Source organism: Ochotona curzoniae, unplaced genomic scaffold (genome assembly GCF_017591425.1).
Source record: "Ochotona curzoniae isolate NIBS_2020 unplaced genomic scaffold, NIBS_Ocur_1.0 contig_883, whole genome shotgun sequence".
Classification (NCBI taxonomy): domain Eukaryota; kingdom Metazoa; phylum Chordata; class Mammalia; order Lagomorpha; family Ochotonidae; genus Ochotona; species Ochotona curzoniae.
In genome coordinates, this window is record NW_024466599.1 from 12,933,646 (window position 1) to 12,953,750 (window position 20,105).

Sequence of the window (20,105 nt, forward strand, 5' to 3'; positions counted from 1 at the left end):
GATGATGATATTAAATTATAGGAAGAGTCTCCATAATCTCTCCTTCGACAACAAATGGCTATATATTCAAAACAATGAGCAATTCAATTTAATTTAAGGAAACAGGCTTAAGAAAGCTTATATGTCATCATAAAGCAAACATGACAACAATGTATAAAGATAGTAACTTTTATTAAAGACTGTACAAACCTAGGACACAATTTAAAGGACTGTTTTGTTCCAAAAGTTAGAGGTACCAGATACAAGGCAGAATGGCTTCTCACTGACATTTCAAAGGCAACATTAAATTTTATTGCTTGTTACAGAAACTTTATAAATACACAATTTTCTTAATAAGGCAAATTGATCAAAATAGATTTGTAGATTTTGTCATTTTTAAAAGCTTAAAACCCTAAATTCATACTAATGCTGTTCACGTCTACATTTCTAAGACCTGAATGATTGAAAGTGGCATGTGATAGTCGCTTGATCTTGTAATCCACTTTTAGACATGCATATTGCAATCGTTTCATCACTTCAATAATACGCAAAAGCCTAAAATATTTAAAAAATTCTCAATTATATTCATTTCAATGTAACTATATGAGTCTCTTCATGTATAATTTGCATTCTCAGTAACTAAACTGGTTCATATTATAAATACTATCAAGAGAAAACAGATCTAAAGTCTCCATGGTGAAGATGTTTATCTTACTAATATAAACATTTAAAAATTAAATGGCTCCATTAGTAGATAAAGAAAGAGACACTAAACTTTTTACTCTCTTTCCTTCCAAACATTTCACAGTTGTAGCACAGAGACACCAAGAGTTGCTCTTAATAAAGAGTTTACTAGCTTGGAAAAAGGACACTGGTTTTCAGAAGATGCTCATACTATGTATCCAGTAATGTTCAAGCATTTATAAAAGCAAATTATTAGCAGGAACACTGAAGAGAATGAGTGCTGAGTGCACCACTCACTCCACATTTCCAGATGAAACTTTTGAGCAATTTAACGATGCATTTGTCCATATTCATTTCCTTGCAACTTCTCCAAAATGCCATCCAGTGGGTAGTTGTTAAGGCAACACTATTTATCATTAGAGGTTATAAAATGTAACGCTTGCAAAAACTTCAAAATAAAATAGTTAACATCTTATTGTAAGTGGGGGGAAAAAAAAGAGCAAGACTTTCTCACTGCTGGCGTAACTTAATCTAAAGCTTAAAATTCTAATTTTCAGAGCTCAAGATAAAATTAAAGCACCACAGTGACTTCAAATGTTTTCTTGCTCCTATTTAGCTCTACAATGGTTTTGGAGGTTAGTGGAACAGAAAATCTGGAAATTAGTACAATCAGATTTTTTAGTGTTGTTCTTTAATGGATGATAAAATCTTAAATGATATGTAAAATGTGATGATGCAGCCTAAATGTTTGTAGCTATAAGATAATTTCTGAAAGGGTTTGAACACTATGAGCAAATTTTCTTAATCTCTATGTTCTCAGTATTGTTTGGAAATTATATTTTGTCATGTAATGTTAAAATGCAAAGTGTGATTAAAAATGCTTTGACTTAGAAATTTAAAAAAAAATGTTTTTGGTCACATAAAATTTAGTTTGCAAGTCACGTCTTTGTAGGGGTAAGTGGAGCAATGACGTTGATGAAGTTCGGATGAAAGGAGTCATGGCACTGTTTCTTCCTTTGCTTCCTGGATACCTTACTTTCCCGGGGAGTGCACCTCAGTAGTTCAGGGTGAGTGAAAGGGATGCCTTTCTTGAAAAACACGAAGAGAATGATGACGCTGAGCGGGGAGATGGGGAAACAGAAGGCCAGTTGGTTTCAATTAGCATCATGAGCAAGTGAAGGATTTGGAAATGGGTTCCTTTAAGACTGTGCACCCCGGTCTTTGGATATTCCTAGGTTATTTCTCCCACATTATGGGTCCCATTCCTCTGAGGCGTAAACGAGCAGCCGTTGCTGATAACAAATCTATAAAAAAAATACTTCTCCCAAATTGTTTCTTTGACTAGAGAATTTTGAAAGTCTCTGTTAGATACTGGAATCTGCCTTTTGATCACTTTACAAGCCACAGTGAGCAACTCTGTAATCTGGATACCAGACCCCGTTAATAAGCTGATTTATTCTGTGTATATACAAATTACAAACCAAGAAAGCCCTATTAAAGAATTATAGTATAGCCCACTCATCTTTACCAGAAAAAGGGGAGGGGGCTTAATTGAAAGCATACAAAAGAACTAAATGATCTAGCTTTAGGGAAAGAGTTGGGAAGCTCTTACATATAAGTATTAAATGAATAAAAATGGTATATCACTGGAAAACTATAAAAAAACAAAACTATTCATTACTACTACTTGTCCTAAAACTTAACCATAGGACACTTGCCTGTGGACTGTCAGAAAATATTGGGCTCAGTTGTAGTAACCAGTTTGGCTTCAAGCAGAAGCGTAAAACTTTCCAGAAAGGATATGTTTGGTGTTGAGTCTCTGAAGATAGGAGCTAACCTTCTCCTGGAACGCCACCGAGGCTTCACATCCACAGGCATCTTCCATGGAAATGGGACTCCGAACTTCTTCAACAGCTAAAGATAGGGATAGCACACAAAACGTTAGAGCTGTCTGGGAAATACAACAGATCAAGAACCCCACAATTCAATATTTTTCATTTTGAAGGACGCATATCTGAAGGAGTAGCAGAGAGGAAGATATCTTCCATGTGCTGTCAAACACCCCAATGCCCACGAGAGCCAGAGCTCCACCAGGCCAGTCAGTAGATGGGGACTCCATCCAGGGCAGAGCCCCAAGTTCATAGGTCATCATCTGCCACCTCCGGGGCACATTAGCAGGAAGCCCGATGGGAACCCTGGAGTAGCTGGGTCTTGATCCAGCCCCTCCAATGTAGGATGTAGCTTATACCACTGTGCTGCAACACCCACACGCAGCGTTTCTATTTGCATGACTTAGCTAAAGGCATTTTCCAGGAGGCAAAAGGATATAGGGCAAAACAGGAGAGAATCCTTTGGAAAGTGAATACCACAGAAAAATTTTGTATCAGGAGACGCTGGGGAAATGTGTTTGTCAGAACCACTTGATGGTTACATGAGGATTATTACATTATTCTCTTTCTTCGTAATTGTCATAAATTATCCCCAATAACAGAGAGTGTGGTACTGGATTGATGAAAAGAATAGAGGATTCAGAGGTAAATTTACATTGATGTTCAATTGCTTTACAACGAGTATATCAATATAATAAGGGATAAAGAATGGTCTTTTTGACAAATGATGCTTGGATAACTGAACAGCTCCAGGCAAAGGAATGAACCTGGACTCAGATCTCAGATGTTTAAAAACAACAATGAGCCCAGTGCAGTAGCATAGTGGCTAAATCCTCGCCTTGAACGCATCGGGATCCCATACAAGCATAGGTTCACATCCTGGATGCTCCACTTCCCATCCAGCTCCCTGCTTACAGTCTAGCAAAGCAGGTTCAAGGTCTTGGGATCTGCACCCATGTGGGAGACCCGGAAGAAGCTTCCGGCTCCTGGCTTTGTATCGGCTCAGCTCTGGCCATAGCGGCCACTTGGGCGGTGAACCAGTGAATGGAAGATTTTTCTGTATATCTGCCTTTCCAACAAAACATAAATAAATCTTAAAACACACATACACACACAACAACTAACTCAAAACACAGTCCTAAATAAAAAGATTTAAAACCAAGGGAGGAGAACAGACTCACCTCGCCTCTGCTGAACTGTTTCTTAGGGATACCAGAAAGCAAACGCAACCAGTGAAAGAATAAACTGGACGTTATTGAAAACCTTTTTTGCTTCAAAGGCCATTTTCAAGAAAGTGAAAAGATAAGCCCCCAGAATAGGAGAGAAAAACCATCAATCACATAATATTCTATGTCTGGAATGGGTAATCCACTCAGACACACTTAGTTCTCGCCGGGCTCTGGGGGTTAGGAGGAACTGGGCCATGACTGTCAATACAGTGTAGGTCTCTCATTATCATAATAAAAATCTTCCAAAGTTAGAGGTGACGATAGTGAGGCTCTATCGATGTATTTTAAAAATACCACTGCAATTGCTGAAATGTACTTTAAACAGTAAATTGTGGGCCCAGCGCCATAGCGTAGTGGTTAAGGTCCTCGCCTTGAATGCGCCAGGATCCCACATGGGCACTGGTTCTAATCCTGGCAGCTCCACTTCCCATCCAGCTCCCTGCTTGTGGCCTGGGACAGCAATCAAGGGCGGCCTAAAGTTTTGGGACTCTGCACCCACATGGGAAACCCGGAAAGAAGTTCCTGGCTCCTGGCTTTGGATCAGCGCAGCACCAGCCGTTGCGCTCACTTGGGGAGTGAATCATTGGATGAAAGAGTTTCCTCTGTCTCTCCTCCTCTCTGTACATCTGCCTTTCCAATAAAAAAATAAATAAATCTTTTTTTAAAAAAGTAAATTGTATGGTAGGTAAATTACATTTCAACAAATTTTTTGTTTAAACAAGAAGAGTAGGCATTGTGGTGCAAAAGTTTAAGCAGCCACTTACATCCCCAGCAGCCCGTATGAGAGTGCCAGTTCAAACCCTGGCTTCTCCACTTCTAGCGCAGCTCCCTGCTAATGTGCCTGGGGACACAGAAGATGGTCAAGTCCTTGGGCCCCCGCCACCCACTTGACCAGAATGATGGAGTTCCTGGCACAGGAGAGTGACTGGCAGATAAAAGATTCTCAATCTCTCACTTCTCTTCAAATAAAATTGAGCAAGCTATTAAAAACTGCACAGAAGTGCGAAACTGAATGGTTGACCCTTTCTCCCCATCCCACCTGGCCTGTCTTCACCATCTCAGTAAAGGCACCTCATCCTCCAATAGCTGGAAGCTGAAGTCCAGCAGGCACCCTTACCCTGCCCCACTCCTTCCCTCATGTACCAGCTTCCAGGTGAGCTCCATGCATCCCACCTAACGACAGATCAGTCTCCCTCCAGGAGCCCTGGCGCAGCCTGCCTCCGGCCAGACCACAGCAACAGCCTCCCGGCCATTTTCCCTCCAGCTTTCCATCCTCCCCAGTCCACTCCTCACACAGGTGCTGGAGTGACTTCAAAACAGAGACAACATTGTTGATTCACCTCTAAAGCCCTCCCAGTGGCTCCCCGCAGCCCTTGAGATAAAACACCAACTCCTTTCCCCAGGGCCCAGACAGCATGACAAGGCCCCTGCCTGCCCAACTCCCCACACTTGCTCCGACTGCCTGTACTCCCATCACACAGAGCACCTGCACTGCCTCTCCACGCATGCACAGATACCACACGGGACCGTCTGCCCCAGCACTCTAAACACCAGCCTCCCCACTAGTTCCCCCAGCTCTCGTAAGCCATCTCTGGGAGACCCTCTCCCACGGAAGTGAGCTCATGTGCCCCTGCTCTCCCAGCGTTCTGTGCTAGTGCCCAAAGCGTGGTAGGTATTCTAATATGAACTGAATGGAAAAAGAAATGAGTGAAGGAACTAGAACATCATATTCTGTGCTGAGAGAAAGAGGAAATTCAATAGAAGAGTAGCAGAAAAAGGAGATAGAAATGAAGCCAGCTGGAAGTTCAAATTACAAACCTCCTTTTGGAATCTTTGACTTATGAAAAGCAACTTAGATCTAGGACACATAGATGCTATGAGACATGTAAATAAACACTACTAAGATGGACTACGTCAGTCAGTGGATTCTGCAGCAACTTCATTGTACTTGGAATGGCAAGACTGGCAGCAATTCATAACTGTTGAACTATCAAAACCACTTGAGCAAGACCCTCAGAGCATGCCCCACATTGGGGACCTGGGATGGGTGGGAGGCTGAGCGGGAGGTTGAGTGGGGTCTCTCCGTTTATCTCCCCCTTTACCCTAGATACAGAAAAAACAGAGAATGTGGAAATAATAGTCTTACCCACTTTGCTATAGCCCTGGAACCTTTGTGCCCTAATTAACCATGTAAAGATTATCAAAATAAATAACTCCAAAAAAATGATTCAAAGGGCTAAAAAAATAAACACTAGTAAACCTGCTGCCCAACTGAAGAATAAAAACCAGATACGGCAAAAGGAACACTATATTTAAAAGGAAAAAGATAAGTACAATAAATGGGATGTTTGCAACACATAAAAACAGCAAAGAAGTCATAATGTGAAAGGTTGCTGTGGATCACCAAGAAAAACACAAATAATCCAGTGGGAAATGTAAACAAAAAGACCTAGGTAGTGTTTCCAGACATGGAACTTCATGACTAATACTCAAAATACCTCATTAGAAACAAGCAACTGGAGAACAACTGGACAGGTAAGTATGTAATCCAGCAAAACAAAAGGATGCGGTCCTTGGGCTTTTTAAGCAGGTGAGGGAAGTGGATCACAGCCAAAGGCGGACGGAGCAAGGATGGGGAATGTCAGACAGTCTGATGAGATCAAAAAGTCCCTGGAATGTCGAGCAGCACCACAGATCTCAGGACAAATAGAACAGAAAAGAAGTTTCTGCAAGAAGGTGAAGCAGAACAGTATAACCAGGAGCTGGGACAGTGGGGAATGAGCAATTATTAAATGGATACAAAGTTTGACACAATGAAAAAATCCTGGAGATAGATGCTGACAATTTTGTACCACTGAATGTAGCTAAAGCCACCTCACAATATGCTTAAAAATGATCAAAACTGTAAAGCTGATGTGTGTCTATTCTACCACAATAAGAATAAAATCCAGTCTCAGATCCTCGCTTTATCTGGAGCCACCTGGGAACCCCTGGAGCTGCTGACCGAGAGAAGGCCACAGCTGTGCTCATTCCCAGCTGTGCTCACTCCCAGCTGTGCAGGGCCCACTGTCACCTGAACACGTCTTCTGGTCTTCATTCAAGGAGTAGCCAGGAAAGCAATCGCAGTGGTAGGACGCCGTGCCATCGCTCACACAGATGTGCTGGCAACCATGAGTGCCCAGAGCACACTTGTCTCGCACTGGTCAGGAGAGGCACAGAGAAGAGAGCAGACACAGTTAGCCCGGGAGAGAACATCGCAGACTTCTGGGAGAACAAAGCTTCAGGTTAGTGCCAGCGAGGGCCAAGGACAAGCCCTTTGAAGGACAGCACATCAGCCCCAAGTTCTCCTTGCCACGTCTCACCTCCCCTGGCCTCGCTGACTGTCACGGACACCCCTTGCCTTCCTTTCTCTTGCGGGTATCTGAGGCTGCCTCCTCTTCCTCCTAACATACAGGGCCCCTGGGTTCGATTCTCTCCTCCAGCACTTACCTTTGCCTTCCTGGGAACTATCACCATCTCCAACATCAGCAGCTACTCGTGGGCTGTCATCGCCACCACCACAAGTAATTTACCTAATTGTACGGGGAGCTAAGTTCAAGGCTGAGCAGACAGACTGCTGTGCTAGGGCCTGCTCTTGATGGCTTACAAAGTAGGACAGAGAACGTGGGCCTGGAGATACTCACAAGCACACAGACACACCCACAGACAGGGAGAAAAATGATCACAGTGTTAATGATATTAACAACCATGATGGACACGGCTGGTAAGGAAGTGCACATTGTCTACCACAAGGACATAATCTGTCAAAGAGAAGGCAGTTGGCCCCAGTCTGAGTGCTGTCCAGGGCTAAGCGCCAGACCAGCCCTTTGTGCAATCTGACCTAGGACAAGCGAACGCAGCAGTTCCCCTTAAGGAAAACTCAAAAGATTCCCTGGGAGCCGCAACCTCTTCCTTTGCCACTGCATCCCATGGCTCCCTATTGTCCGTAGAACAGCTTCATGTAAGGTGCAAGGTTCTGTGCAAAAAAGCACCTTTCCAACCCTAACATGGGTCACCATCATGACCATTTAGATTGTGTCCAGCAAAATGCCTCCTAGTAGAATAGTGCCTCATTTCCTCACACCCTAGCTTAGTGCCTGCCCTACAGATAACCACAGGAAGGGCTTCCAACCCCTCAACTGTGCTGGAGCTCCACATTTAATTCACAAGCCTTCCTGCCACACACCAAGATAAAGCAGGCCAGGAGGGATGGTGAGACTCATGGGAGATGCCTCAGCTTTAGAACAGTTATTCACTATTTAAAAATATTTGATACAGGGTAACTCAACCTGTCTGTGCCTCAGTTGCCTCCTAAAGCTGCTGCTGCAAGGATTAAAGGGATGAATGCATCTCAGATGCCCAGGACTACACAGGCCCTAAACTAGGCCCTCGGGAGTGGTGGCTGCAGCTACCTGGGACTAGGTCCCGCACAAGCCAGTCCCTGCCCCATGCTCTCAGCCCCTAGCCTGCCTCTCCTCTCTGATCAAAAGCTTTGCCACCTCTCAGCGCCCACTCCAGTCCCACCGCCCGGGTTCCTCCCAGTCTCTCCACACTCCACAACCCTCAGCTTCTTAGCTCCTTACTCTCAGCTTTCTGGAGGAGTTGGTTCTTGGCACCTGGGCTGTGATTTATACTTCTGTCAGTCCTCACAGTGCTTGGTGCAATCCGGGGCACAAAGCTACTCAATATGCACGGACTACATTTTCCAAGAAAGGGAGTGGGGATGTGTTATATCCCTCCTCTGTGTTGACAAGATCCTGGGACACAGGACTGTCTGCTCAGGAAGAGGAAAAAATACATCAAATCTAAAAAGTACGCCAAGTCTAAAACACCACCTCAAGAACTGGTCATTTCTCTTAGGCACATTGTTCCATTTATAAATCCACCCTGTTCTGCCAATGAGTTTAAATCAAACTAATGAGGATTAGCAGTCCTGGCGCTGGCTGCTTAGCCGAATCATAAGGCTCAGCTTCACCAAGACTAATCATGTAGAAACGTCAGGGAATGACTCGCTGTAGATTTCCTGGAACATCTGTGTGGGTCTAATTCAGGCCTTCACAAAGTCTCCTTTGCTAAAACGAGTCAGCTTTAAGATGAATGCTGCAGCAGAGTTCCAGGCCAAGTTTTCACTGGAAAGCCATCAGTTCCGCCTATCACACCAAGTGGTTCTTGTCCAACCGACTTCCTCTGAAAAATCCCATTGGCTTCAAGAGTCCCCAGTGTGCAGAGCAACAAGTTTTTACCCATTTCTCAGTCATTTTCGGAAGAGACCTATGTTTGCAAACCCCACTGGGCTCAGCACCCTCTGGGCAGGAAGTGCTTCCATCCACAAGCATGGGAGGGTATCTGATCCCATTCCCTTGAAGCACCTCTCTCCTGGCACGCTGGCTCCACTGCCCCGGAAATGACCAGAAAGAGCTCGCTGCACGGAGCTTACCTGAACACGTCTTCTTATCTGCATTGAGAGCGTAGCCCTCGTAGCACTCGCAGTGATGGGACCCGTCTCTGTCATTCACACAAAGGTGCTGGCACCCATGAGCTCCAGCAGCACACTTATCTTGAGCTGCCAAACAACGGTGCAAGAAAAGAGAAGGAAAATGTGAGTCTCCTATTGTCCACCGATAGAAAACCTCTTATTTGCAACCCGAAATATGCAAATGAAAAGCATTTTGGAAACTACCCAACACGATCAGCACAACCCATTCGAAGCAGAGGTTAGCTGGGTTAAATAAATAGTTATTCTCGGACCACAGCCAATTCCTTTTCAAAATCAACACTGAGCTTTCACAATCTAAGTAGCCTAAATGTTTTCTAACACATTCCGTTTGGGTTCATTGCATTTATCTCAACTCAGAGGGATATCAATAGCTAGGTGGTTAACTGTTCTAGACATAAAACTGAAGTTTGAAGTTCATGCATCTTCATCAAAGAAGCAAATGAGTCCGTAAGAAAGGCACTAACCCAGAGCACCAGCAGAATTGGGACCCAAATTTGTACTCAGTTAAAAAATATTTCGGTCTGGCGGAAATTAACTCTATCCTATTTTCTTTTTTAAAGATTTATTCATTTTTATTAAAAAGACATTTGTAGAGAGGAGAGACAGAGAGAAAGATTTTACATCAGCTGCTTCACTCCCCAAGTGGGTGCAACAGCCAGAGCTGAACTGATCTGAAGCCAGGAGCTTCCTCCAGGTCTCCCACGTGGGTGCACAGTCCCAAGACTTTGGGCCATCCCCTACAACTTTCCCAGGCCACAAGCAGGGAGCTGGATGGGAAGTGGAGCAGCCAGGACATGAACTGGCAGCCATATGGGATCTCGGTGCATCCAAGGCAAGGATTTAGCCATGGAGCGATGATGCCAGGCCCCTCCCCTTTCTGTTAACTCTATCTTTCAAATAAACTCTTACAAGCTGGCTTCCACGTGGCAGTTGGTCATAAGCCTCAAGCCCAGATTTCCTCAGTCTATGTCTTTTCTTACTGCCCATCTGGAAAGCACTGGAAAATTATTTTGTAGGATGGCTCTCAGCCCGTGCTTCCTCATGCTTCTAAATTTCTAGCGAGATCACTACAAATGTGCTGCTGTGTTCTCTCCTGTCAGGCGGAGCTGGAAGTCACCATGCCTCCTCGTTGACAATGTTAACGTGGACCACCTGGTGGAGGCAGCGCCTGCCTGTTTTCACCATTGTGAAGTCACTATCTTTCCCTTTGAGAGTCATAAGCATCCTGTGGGCTGTTACTTGATTTTAACTGACTAAACTGGCATTCAGAAAGGCTGTTCAGACTGAATACAGAGGAAAGGGGCAACACATCTACCCAAGTGAGCAGCTAGACACAAGCATAACCATTCCTAACAGAAAAAGCACGGGCAGGCACTTGGTCTAGCGGTTAAGAAACTAGCCAATGTCCACATCCCCTATCATAAATGCCAGGGTTCGAGTACCAGGTCTGCTCCCAATTCCACCTTCCTTTGTGGTACGCCCTAGAAAGCAGGGAACGGCTCAAATTGTTGAGTCTCTCTCACTCACATGGGAAGCCCAGACTGAATTCCTGGCTGCTGGCTTCAGCCTGGTCCAGTCCCAGCTATGGTGGGTATTTGCAGAACGGGGGATCTCTGTCTCTCTGACTTTCAAAGAATAAATAAATAAATGCATTTTTATTAGGGGCAGGCATTTGGCACAACAGCACTCTTTCTGGAACGCCAACATCCCATATGAAAGGCCTGGGTTTAAGTCCCAGTTCTACTTTCTAGTCCAGCTTCCTGATAAGTCATCATCAGTTGCCTCGCAGGGTATGCCTTAAGTACTTGGGTCCCTGCCACCCACACGGGAGACATGGATTAAATTCCCAGGTCTCTGCCTTGGCCTGGCCCAGATCCAGCTATTGCAGGCACATGGCAAGTAAACCAGCAAAGAACGATCTCTCAATTAAAGAAAAAGGAAGTTAGAAAGCCCAAACGTGGCAACAGAAGATAGCAGACCGAGACCCCAGGCCATGTCCTCTTGCAACCCTGGGTACAGAGACAAGGAACTACTGCAAAGACTCCTCCTCCACTCACCCGAGCATGTTTTCCTATCTGCATTCAGGGTGTAACCGTCGTAGCACTCACAATGGTAAGAGCCAGTTCTGTCATTCACACAGATGTGTTCACAGCCGTGAGTGTTGCGAGCACACTTATCGATAGCTGACACATGAACAGGTGGAAAGGAAAAGCACGTGATAAGTGAGCCAGTTGAGGCCATTTGGGGGAATGAACCAACTGGTGGACGACCTCCCTTTCACTCTCTACCCATCTCTCAGTAACTCAGCTTTTCAAATAAATTAACAAAAGGACTGTCCCCAAACCAGGAAGCTCCCAGCACCCCTCACCTGAGCACGTTTTCCTGTCGGCATTCAGGGTGTATCCTTGGCTGCACTCGCAGTGGTGCCGGCCCTCCCCGTCGCTGATACACACGTGTTGGCACTGGTGGGTGCCCAGCACACACGGGTCCAGAGCTGTGCAAAGGAGTAGGGGGCGGCATCGACGGTTAAGTAACAATTCAAACACTATCCCAGGCCTCCCAGACATGGCTCTGCCTTCACATTCCTCTCCAATGCTCTTAACTTCACACTAAAAACTATGACTATTGATTTTCTACCTCTGACTTCTTAGAAGTATCAGTTGGCAAGTAGGAAGGTCACTCATTTTAAAATGACAGATCCTGTTATAGACTATCAAAGAAGAAAGGGAATTTTGAATATGAATCCATGGATCACGTACTTGGACAATTTATCCAGCGTATCCACCTGCCCATGAAAAAGACATCTGCTTCCCTGGCATACATAACAGGGAGACCCATCAAGTCCTGCCTGAACTACCAGGAGGTAGTTGTCCCACTACAACCAAAACCTGGTTTCCCAGGGTTTAGTAATTTGTGTCACACAGAGGCAACGCACACACGAGCCTCTGGACCCACCACTCAGGCACACATCGGGAATTGCACACATGTGAACAAGAAAATGGTAGAGGACAGTTCAGGGAACTGCCTCCAGAAAATGCAATGTGGGTTACAAAGTTCACATGGCTGTGTCTGCAACAGCAAGACCCTGGTGTCTGTAAGAATGGAATCATGTGTTAAGCATAAACAAGTTTAAAAAAATAATAAGGGGGAACCACAAAATTAATGCAATTAGCCAATGTACATTTTTTTTTCTCCTAGATCCATTTACATCTGATTAGATTTTTCCTAGTGATTTTCATTGAAAGATGAATCACGGGCCAATGTTGCGGTGTGATGGGGTAAGCCACCCTTTGTAATGCCAGCATCCCACATGGGCACCAGTTGGAGCCTCAGCTGCCCCACTTCGAGCCAGCTCCCTGCTAGTGTGTCTGGGAAGGCAGAGGGTGGCCCAAGGGCTCGGGCCTCTGTACCCATCAGAGAGATCTGGAGGAGACTCTTGGCTCCTTGTGTCAGCTCAGCCCAGCCCTGCCAGTTGAGGCCATTTGGGGGAATGAACCAATTGATCTCTCCCTTTCCCAGTAACTTGGTTTTTCAAATAAATTAAAAAAAAATTTTTTTTAAGTAAGAGACTGTGCTCAAACCAGGAAGCTTCCAGCAGGCCTTGGCTCCCAGCACCCCTCACCTGAGCACGTTTTCCTGTCGGCATTCAGGGTGTATCCTTGGCTGCACTCGCAGTGGTGCCGGCCCTCCCCGTCGCTGACACACACGTGCTGGCACTGGTGGGTGCCCAGCACACACGGGTCCACAGCTGTGCAAGGGAGTGAGGGACAGCATCAACATGTAAGAAACGGCTCAGATACTTGAAAAGATAAATCAGAGGCCAGCAGTGTGGCATAGTTAAGCCACCACCTGCAGCACTGACATCCCATATGGGTGCCAGTTGGAGCCTCAGCTGCTCTGCTTCCAATCCAGCTCCCCGCTGGCACACCTGGGGAAACAGCAGTCCTGCCCAGGAGCTCAGGCCCCTGCACCCACATGGCAGACCTGGAAGATGCCGGGCTGCAGTCAGTCATTGGAGGAATGAGTCAGGGGATGTAAGATGAATCCCTGTCTCTGCTGCTACTTCTTTCCCTCTCTTTATATAACTGCCTTTCAAAAGATACACCTTACCAAAAAAAAAAAAAGGTGAATCAATGAGTTTAGTCATGTCTGAGGAACCAAGGAGGGCTGTTGGAGGAGGCTGGCACCCCCAGGCAGGTAACCCAGCCCTTGGCAAAAGGACAAAGCAAATAGGTGCCCAAGAAGGGCCTTTTCACAGGATCTTTTTTTTTTTTTTTTTTTTGCACAGGGAAGACATCTCTTCCCCCCAAACAAGCAGGTCTTTTGTACCTTAAAGGACTCACCACTTGTTACTTTATGGCTTTCAAGCCCAAACCCAGGTGCTGGCTCCTAGACCCACCTCTGCCGCAGGCCAGCCTCCCCAGGCTCTGGCCTACCAGCAAGCATGGGGGGCCTTCTGGGGAGAAAGACACTTTCTTTTGTAACCTGATGCAAGCCAAGGAGATGCCACCAAAGCTAAGGACAGCTTGTGAAAGCCCAGTGTGCTACGACAAGACAGGAGTGTCCTAACCAGGGCTGGCTGAGACAAAGCCAAGCTTTGCCCCAGACCAAGACTTCTTCTTCCATTTCCTTACAAATCAGTCAGTGGAGTCTCCCATGGATTTCAATGGAATGTCTCCTTGAAAGCCACAGTTGTCAGACACTCCTTGCTGTTTCCCCTTCAGCTCAGGAGTGTTACTCGACGGCCGCGAGGCGCTACAGCTCTCTTCGAATCATCAGCGATGAACACGCATGTGCTTGCTGGTTACATGACGTGGACTCAATCATATGGCAAAAAAGATAGCTCTGTTTAAAAATTTGCCTGAACTAAAAATTGATCTACACCTCCTCGGATAATTCCATTAGAGGGCTTCAAAAAGATATCTCCAAATGATAAGTAAGAAAGCATGAATCCCACGCTTCATCATTCTAATCAGTGACTGAAAATAAACTTTGCCCTTGAATCAAGTCTATTCATAGATTTGGCTAATTTATGCTAAAAAAAATCCAACCGGATGAGTAATATTCATCTTCACCCTCTGTGCTAAAGGAACAAAGGCATACACAGAGACTCACGTAAGGATTGTCGTGTTTTCAAAGTCTGCTCCTTGCTGTCTCACAAGTGTGCCTGACCCCGGTCCTCTCCGTCTCAGACCCTGTTCATCCACAGGTAACCATCAGAGAAAGAGCCCAGCTGGGAAGCGAGTCCCTCTCTGCGCATGTACCCTCGGAGAGCAGCTCCGGACCCGAGGCTGCTGGTCCCCGACGGACAGCCAAGGCTCCCTCGTTCTGACATGCTTCTGTTAAACTTTGCGAGGGTGAAGTGAAAGGAAATATTGGGGAGGCGTGGGGAGAGTGCACTGGAGAGGCAGGGGCACTTGAGAGCGGTATCTTTATTTTTGTTTTATTTTTTTCTGACCTCATAGGGCAACAGCTGAATTTTTCGGTTGTGTTTTTTTTTTTTTTTTTAAGACAGCTGGGTTATTTATGCTGGACATTTCCAGGCCTTCCCACTTCTAACGCAAACATGAAGATTTTACAAGCAAACCAAGTTACATATAATGCAGCTCTATACTCACACACCAACAGAGCTGTGTTTCAACTGGTAGAGGTCAACCAAAAAAAAAAAGAAAAATAGCACTGCATAGATTTAACTTTTCCATAAAACTGCTACCAAGGAGAAAATGAATACAACTATTTTATCCCTGGGTACCTAATGTTTGCCTATAATATCCTAGAAAGACCCAGCAACTTACCACAGAAGGTCTTCTGGAATCTGGAGGAAAGTTTCTCAATGACCCCGTAAGTTTCCACGTAGAACACGTGCTCCTCCAGGGGTTTGCTAGCCATCATCCTAAGCGACTCCCTGTCTGCCCGGTCTACCCCCACAGCATAGAGCTCGATGCCAGAGGCCCGGGCCCGAGCCGCCACCTCGTTGACCTGGTCCTGGGGTCTACCGTCTGTCACAATGATGGCCACCTTGGGGATGTTGGCAGCGGGTCCCCGGGCTCCAGCCTGTACCGTGAAAGCTTCCTCCATGGCTGTCTGGATGGCCAGCCCCGACATGGTGCCAGTGGAGAGGGGCGTGATCCGAGCCACGGCCTGTTTCAGGGACTGCTTGTCCGAGTGGGTCTGGAGCTGGAACTCAATCTTCACGGTGCTCGCATAGTTCACCACTGCCACGCGTGTCTCAGTCTCCCCAATGTCCAGGGTGTCAATGATCCGCGACACGAAGGTTTTTACCTTCGTGAACTCCTCGGGCCGGACGCTGCGAGAACTATCGATGATAAACACCAAGTCCAAGGGCCTGCTCTTGCAAACACCTGCAAAGAAGGGTGTGAGGCAGAAAGGGCCAAGTGGTGATAAGACCAACGGGACAGTCCTCACTCCGAGAGGAACGCTAAGATGCCAGGATGCTAGGCAGGGTGCAGCTCCCATTCCCAGCACCATCCCCAATCTGGGTATTGAAAGCCTTGACACTCAGCAGCCCCTGACAACCAAGCACAAAGAGCTAGGGAGTCTCCCGCAATCCCCATCTACAGGCGCTTCGACCTTCAGCCTTCGAGGTTCCTCACAACTCCTGGGAGTAAATGGAGCTCAGACCTTTCTCAGGCACCTGGGCTATTTGACGGGATGAGATCAAGTGTCCCTGAGCAGGAGCCATGGCAGTCAGAGCTGTTCTGTAGAGTCTGCCTCCCTCACTCAAGCACTGAACAAGCAGAAGGTGAAGAGACCACAGCTTGATCTGCCAGACGTCTATTCCACATCTGACTTCCCCAGCTGGTCCTGTGCTTGGGGCCAGCCCGCAGCACCCCTTTCCCCACTCCTGCCTCTTCTGCTCATCCATTCAGCAGGGCTCTCTGTGTGAGAAGTCTGAGCAGCAAAGCAGCCCGAGGCCAACCTCAAGGTGCGTGGGTCCTTTCTACTCAAAGCACCTGGCACATTGTGCTCACACTGGAGTTTGGTGTTCCTCTATTCTCTCCCGTTCTCAGCTCAACTGGTAAGCCCTGGATGAGGACCAGAGAGCTGCTTACTCAAGCCATTCCCCCTTGTTGCTCAACACACACACACACATACACACCCAACCCTAAATGTAAATGAGATCCTTGGGAAGGAAGTGTCAATCAGGGCTAACGCTACCCCAAGAAGGCAATCTATTCCCAAGAAAGGCATTTATTCTTTAAGAATTGAAAATTACTCTTGGATTTATCACACTGCCTTAAGGCACTAGGGAAGCAGTAGCTTGCTTTCAGTCATACATCCAGTGTGACCACAGGTGCCCACGTGACAGCCCTGGGAAGCTGCACATGCTTCCATGCCCATTTTACAGATGAGAACCCTGAGCTTCAGGCAGATGGGACGCCTGAAAAGCAACGGAGCATGGAGGGGGCTCCAGGCTTCTTTACTCCCAACCTTGAGCTGTGTGCTGCATGGAAGCTGCACATCTGTGAGGCCACATTTTCCACCACACACAAAAAATAAATCAACACCAACTCATATTGACCTTGGGCCACCACCAAGAAGTATGCTATATGTCATGTACTTAGTTAAGACCAAGGGAATTTTAAATCTTTCCTTAAAGCAGCCTTTGAGAGTCCCATGGATCAGGAGCAAGGAAGAACTGGGTAAAAAGCCTGTCCTGGAATTGGCGTAAAAGGTAGGGGGTCTTGGGCCCGGCGCAGTGGCGCAGTGGTTAAGGTCCTCGCCTTGCATGCCCGGGATCCCATATGGGCGCCGGTTCTATCCCAGCAGCCCCGCTTCCCTTCCAGCTCCCTGCCTGTGGCCCGGGAAAGCAGTCGAGGACAGCCCAAAGCTTTGGGACCCTGCACCCGTGTGAGACCCAGAGGAGGCTCCTGGCTTGAGATCGGCATAGCATGGGCCGTTGCGCTCACTTGGGAAGTGAATCATCAGATGGAAGATCTTCCTCTCTGTCTCTCCTCTCTGTATATCCACCTTTCCAATAAAAACATAATAAAAATAAATCTTAAAAAAAAAGGGGGGGGGGTGATGAAACAAATCCTTGGATGGCCAATGCTCTGAGAGCCAGAGAGCCTTAAAGAGCTCACACCTGTGCTGTTCCAGTCACACACGCACGGGTCCTTTCTTCACTCTTGGTTTTCCACACTGAACCCTCTCATCAGGGGGCTACACACAGGAGGCAGGAGGCACAAAACGCCCCCGTCAGTGTCAACAGGTTAGCTCATGTAGCAAAGAGACCCTCCAGGTGTGATGAAGTCCTCGATGGAAGGAGAGGAAGGATTCCAGTGGATCCAGAGCAAGGTCCCATCGCGCAGAGGAGGGGTGATGTCTATTTGAAAGGCAGAGTGACAGATGCAGGGATGGGGAAACAGAGGGAAAAGAAGATATTTAAATCACTGCTTCACTCCCCAAATAGACTCAAAGGCGCAGGGCTGGACCAGGGACCAGGAACTCCATCCGGGTCTCCCATGGGACTAGCAGAGTCCCAAGCACTTGAGCCACCTTCTCCCTTCCCAGGTGCATTAGCAGTGAGCTGGATTGGAAGCAGAGCAGCCAGGACTCAACTGGTACTCTGACAGGCAATGCCATGGCCACAAGTCGCAGCTTCATCCTCTGTGTCACAACGCCAGCCCAGGTGAGTTATTTTTGAATCTCACTCCCATTTACCAAACAGCAGTAACTGAATTCTCAAGAGCAGAAAAGGTGAGAAAGGGTTTCCATACTCACACCATCACCAGTTTCCCTCAGTGCTGCTAGAAGCAAGAGCTCACAGCTCAGTCTCTCCCCGCTGACACAGGAGAGTATGCAAAGTGGGTGGACTGTGCTGTGAATGAAGGGATTGGTATCCAAGACAGGGAAAGGCTCTCACAAGGAAACGACAAGACCACTGGGGCAGGGTCGCATCTCTGAGGGACTTGGGCAGGAATAAGGTAAAGTTCATTTCCAGAAGGAGGGAGACTCCCCCGCCCTGGCCACAGTCAAATCTTCTCCCCTTCTCAGCCCCAGCCCCTGCTTCAGCTGCTTTCCCCTCTTCAAACACTGAGACTGACTGATGATGGCAAGTGGTTCTCCCTTAAACTCCTTCTCAGCTGGGCCAGAAACATGCAGGAGGAACAGAACCTGCCAATCAACCTGATGCACGCGCGCAGCATCCTGATGCGTTGGACCGCCAGGGTCGGAGTGCGGGCAGCCTCTCCCAGAGACACAGCAGCTGGTCTTTGGGCAGGGAAAACAGAATCTCCCTTGGCTGGGAGGCTGAAGCGCTGCCAAGAGCCCTCGTGTGGGGTTTGGGAGCCCTGAGCTTTTCTCGGGGCTCAGGTCCTGCTTTGCGGGTGTTTTGGCTGTGACAAGCCTCAAACCTCTAGACCTAACAGCTGAGCCGCCTTGAGAGCTTCGCTCTGCCAATCTCAGAAACCAATGACAGACGGAGAAGCAATGGTCGGCAAAGAACCCAAGGCATCTTAAGGGACTCTGGAGCTGATTAGGAGGAAGAGGAGGACGGGGTTGAGCTGTCCTCCAGGACGGCTCCAGGACAGCAGTCAGCAGCGGACTCCTCGGCTTTCCTTCCCGGCCTCTTCCCTGGTCCCCACGCCCACCCTCCAAGCCGGGTCTCCTGGAGCACCAGAGGGCACGGCGAGGGGAAGGACACCCCCGCTGAATCCTGGACAAGGGCGAGGGAAGACGGGAGAAATAAACGGGACGAGGCGAAGAGGCCGATCTCGAGGATGGGGAGCCCGAGTTTGAGGCCAGGTAGGAGTGGGGCCGATGTGCGAAGGATGCGCGACTCTCCCGCTTCCTTGACCGCCCCCAGCCCAGCCCAGTCGGCCGCCCTCGGCCGGGCCGCCTTCCCATACCTGCCGAGTACGGCGCGGGAGGAGATGCCGCGGGTGCAGGGCTGCCCGCGGGCCCGCGGCTCCCCAGTCTCCGGGAGCCCGACTGGGTCAGGGGGCCGGGGGCCGGATGGCACGGCGGCGGCAGCAGCAGCAGCGTCGGAAGAGTCCAGAGCAGCGGGAGGAGGCACGGAAGGGGCATGGTGGGCAAGGCGAGCACTGGCCTGGGGCGCGCGCGGAGCTGGACAATTTAAAGGGCCCGCGGCCGGGGGTCCCGCCCCGGCGCCCCTCGCCCCGCCCCGGGTCCGCCCGCGGCGCCCGGGGAGTCCGGCCGGTGCATTCCGGCGGCGGGAGCGGAATGTCTGGGGCGCGGCGGCCAGCGGCGAGGCGAGGGGCGCCGGCCCGGGCCGCAGCCCGCGGACCCTCCGCTTCCCCTGCCAACCCCCTGGAAGCCGCGGGCGCACCGCCTACGGGGTTGCGGGTCTCCAGGTCCCACCGCTGCGAGCGCTTGCTCCTCACTCTGCATTCCTTTCCTTTGCCAAAGTCACTCAAGCATTGCTGTGGGCTCCTGTTTTTCAACGAGGCTTCGCAAACTCTAGCATAGTGTACAGAAACGCTTTCATCCCTCTTCAAACAGCCATAAACGTTTGGCCTTGCACGGCCGGGAATAGAAACTCAAGCATGCACCTCCCGCCCCAAAGCCCCGGTGGGCCGCGGGGACTACCTGCACCTCCCACCGTGGCTGGCGCCGTGCTCCCTTCGTGGCCTCTCCTCTCCTGCCACTGCTGGGGCTGGAAGCTGCCCCCGGGGACCCTCTCCCCCTACCTGGAGACAAACGCGCCTTGATGCTTCAAGAGGGAGACGGGCAGTGTTCTAAGGAAACCAGGAAGACTTGTGAAGCCCGGCGGGATTGTGGCTGGGTCTTATTCCACAGCGTCCC

General features: G+C 48.4%; 1 protein-coding gene across 1 annotated transcript; it reads right to left on the reverse strand.

Moving 5' to 3' along the window:
- Positions 1 to 254: 254 nt before the first annotated feature.
- On the reverse strand, positions 255 to 19,367 carry MATN3 (matrilin 3). The gene is made up of 8 exons (XM_040994140.1): positions 19,190 to 19,367; positions 15,113 to 15,679; positions 11,686 to 11,811; positions 11,375 to 11,500; positions 9,258 to 9,383; positions 6,855 to 6,980; positions 2,467 to 2,577; positions 255 to 1,047 (listed from the first exon to the last, which is right to left on the reverse strand). The coding sequence occupies exons 1-8, from the start codon at positions 19,365 to 19,367 to the stop codon at positions 992 to 994; spliced, it is 1,416 nt and encodes a 471-aa protein (XP_040850074.1). The 3' UTR covers positions 255 to 991.
- Positions 19,368 to 20,105: the final 738 nt, after the last annotated feature.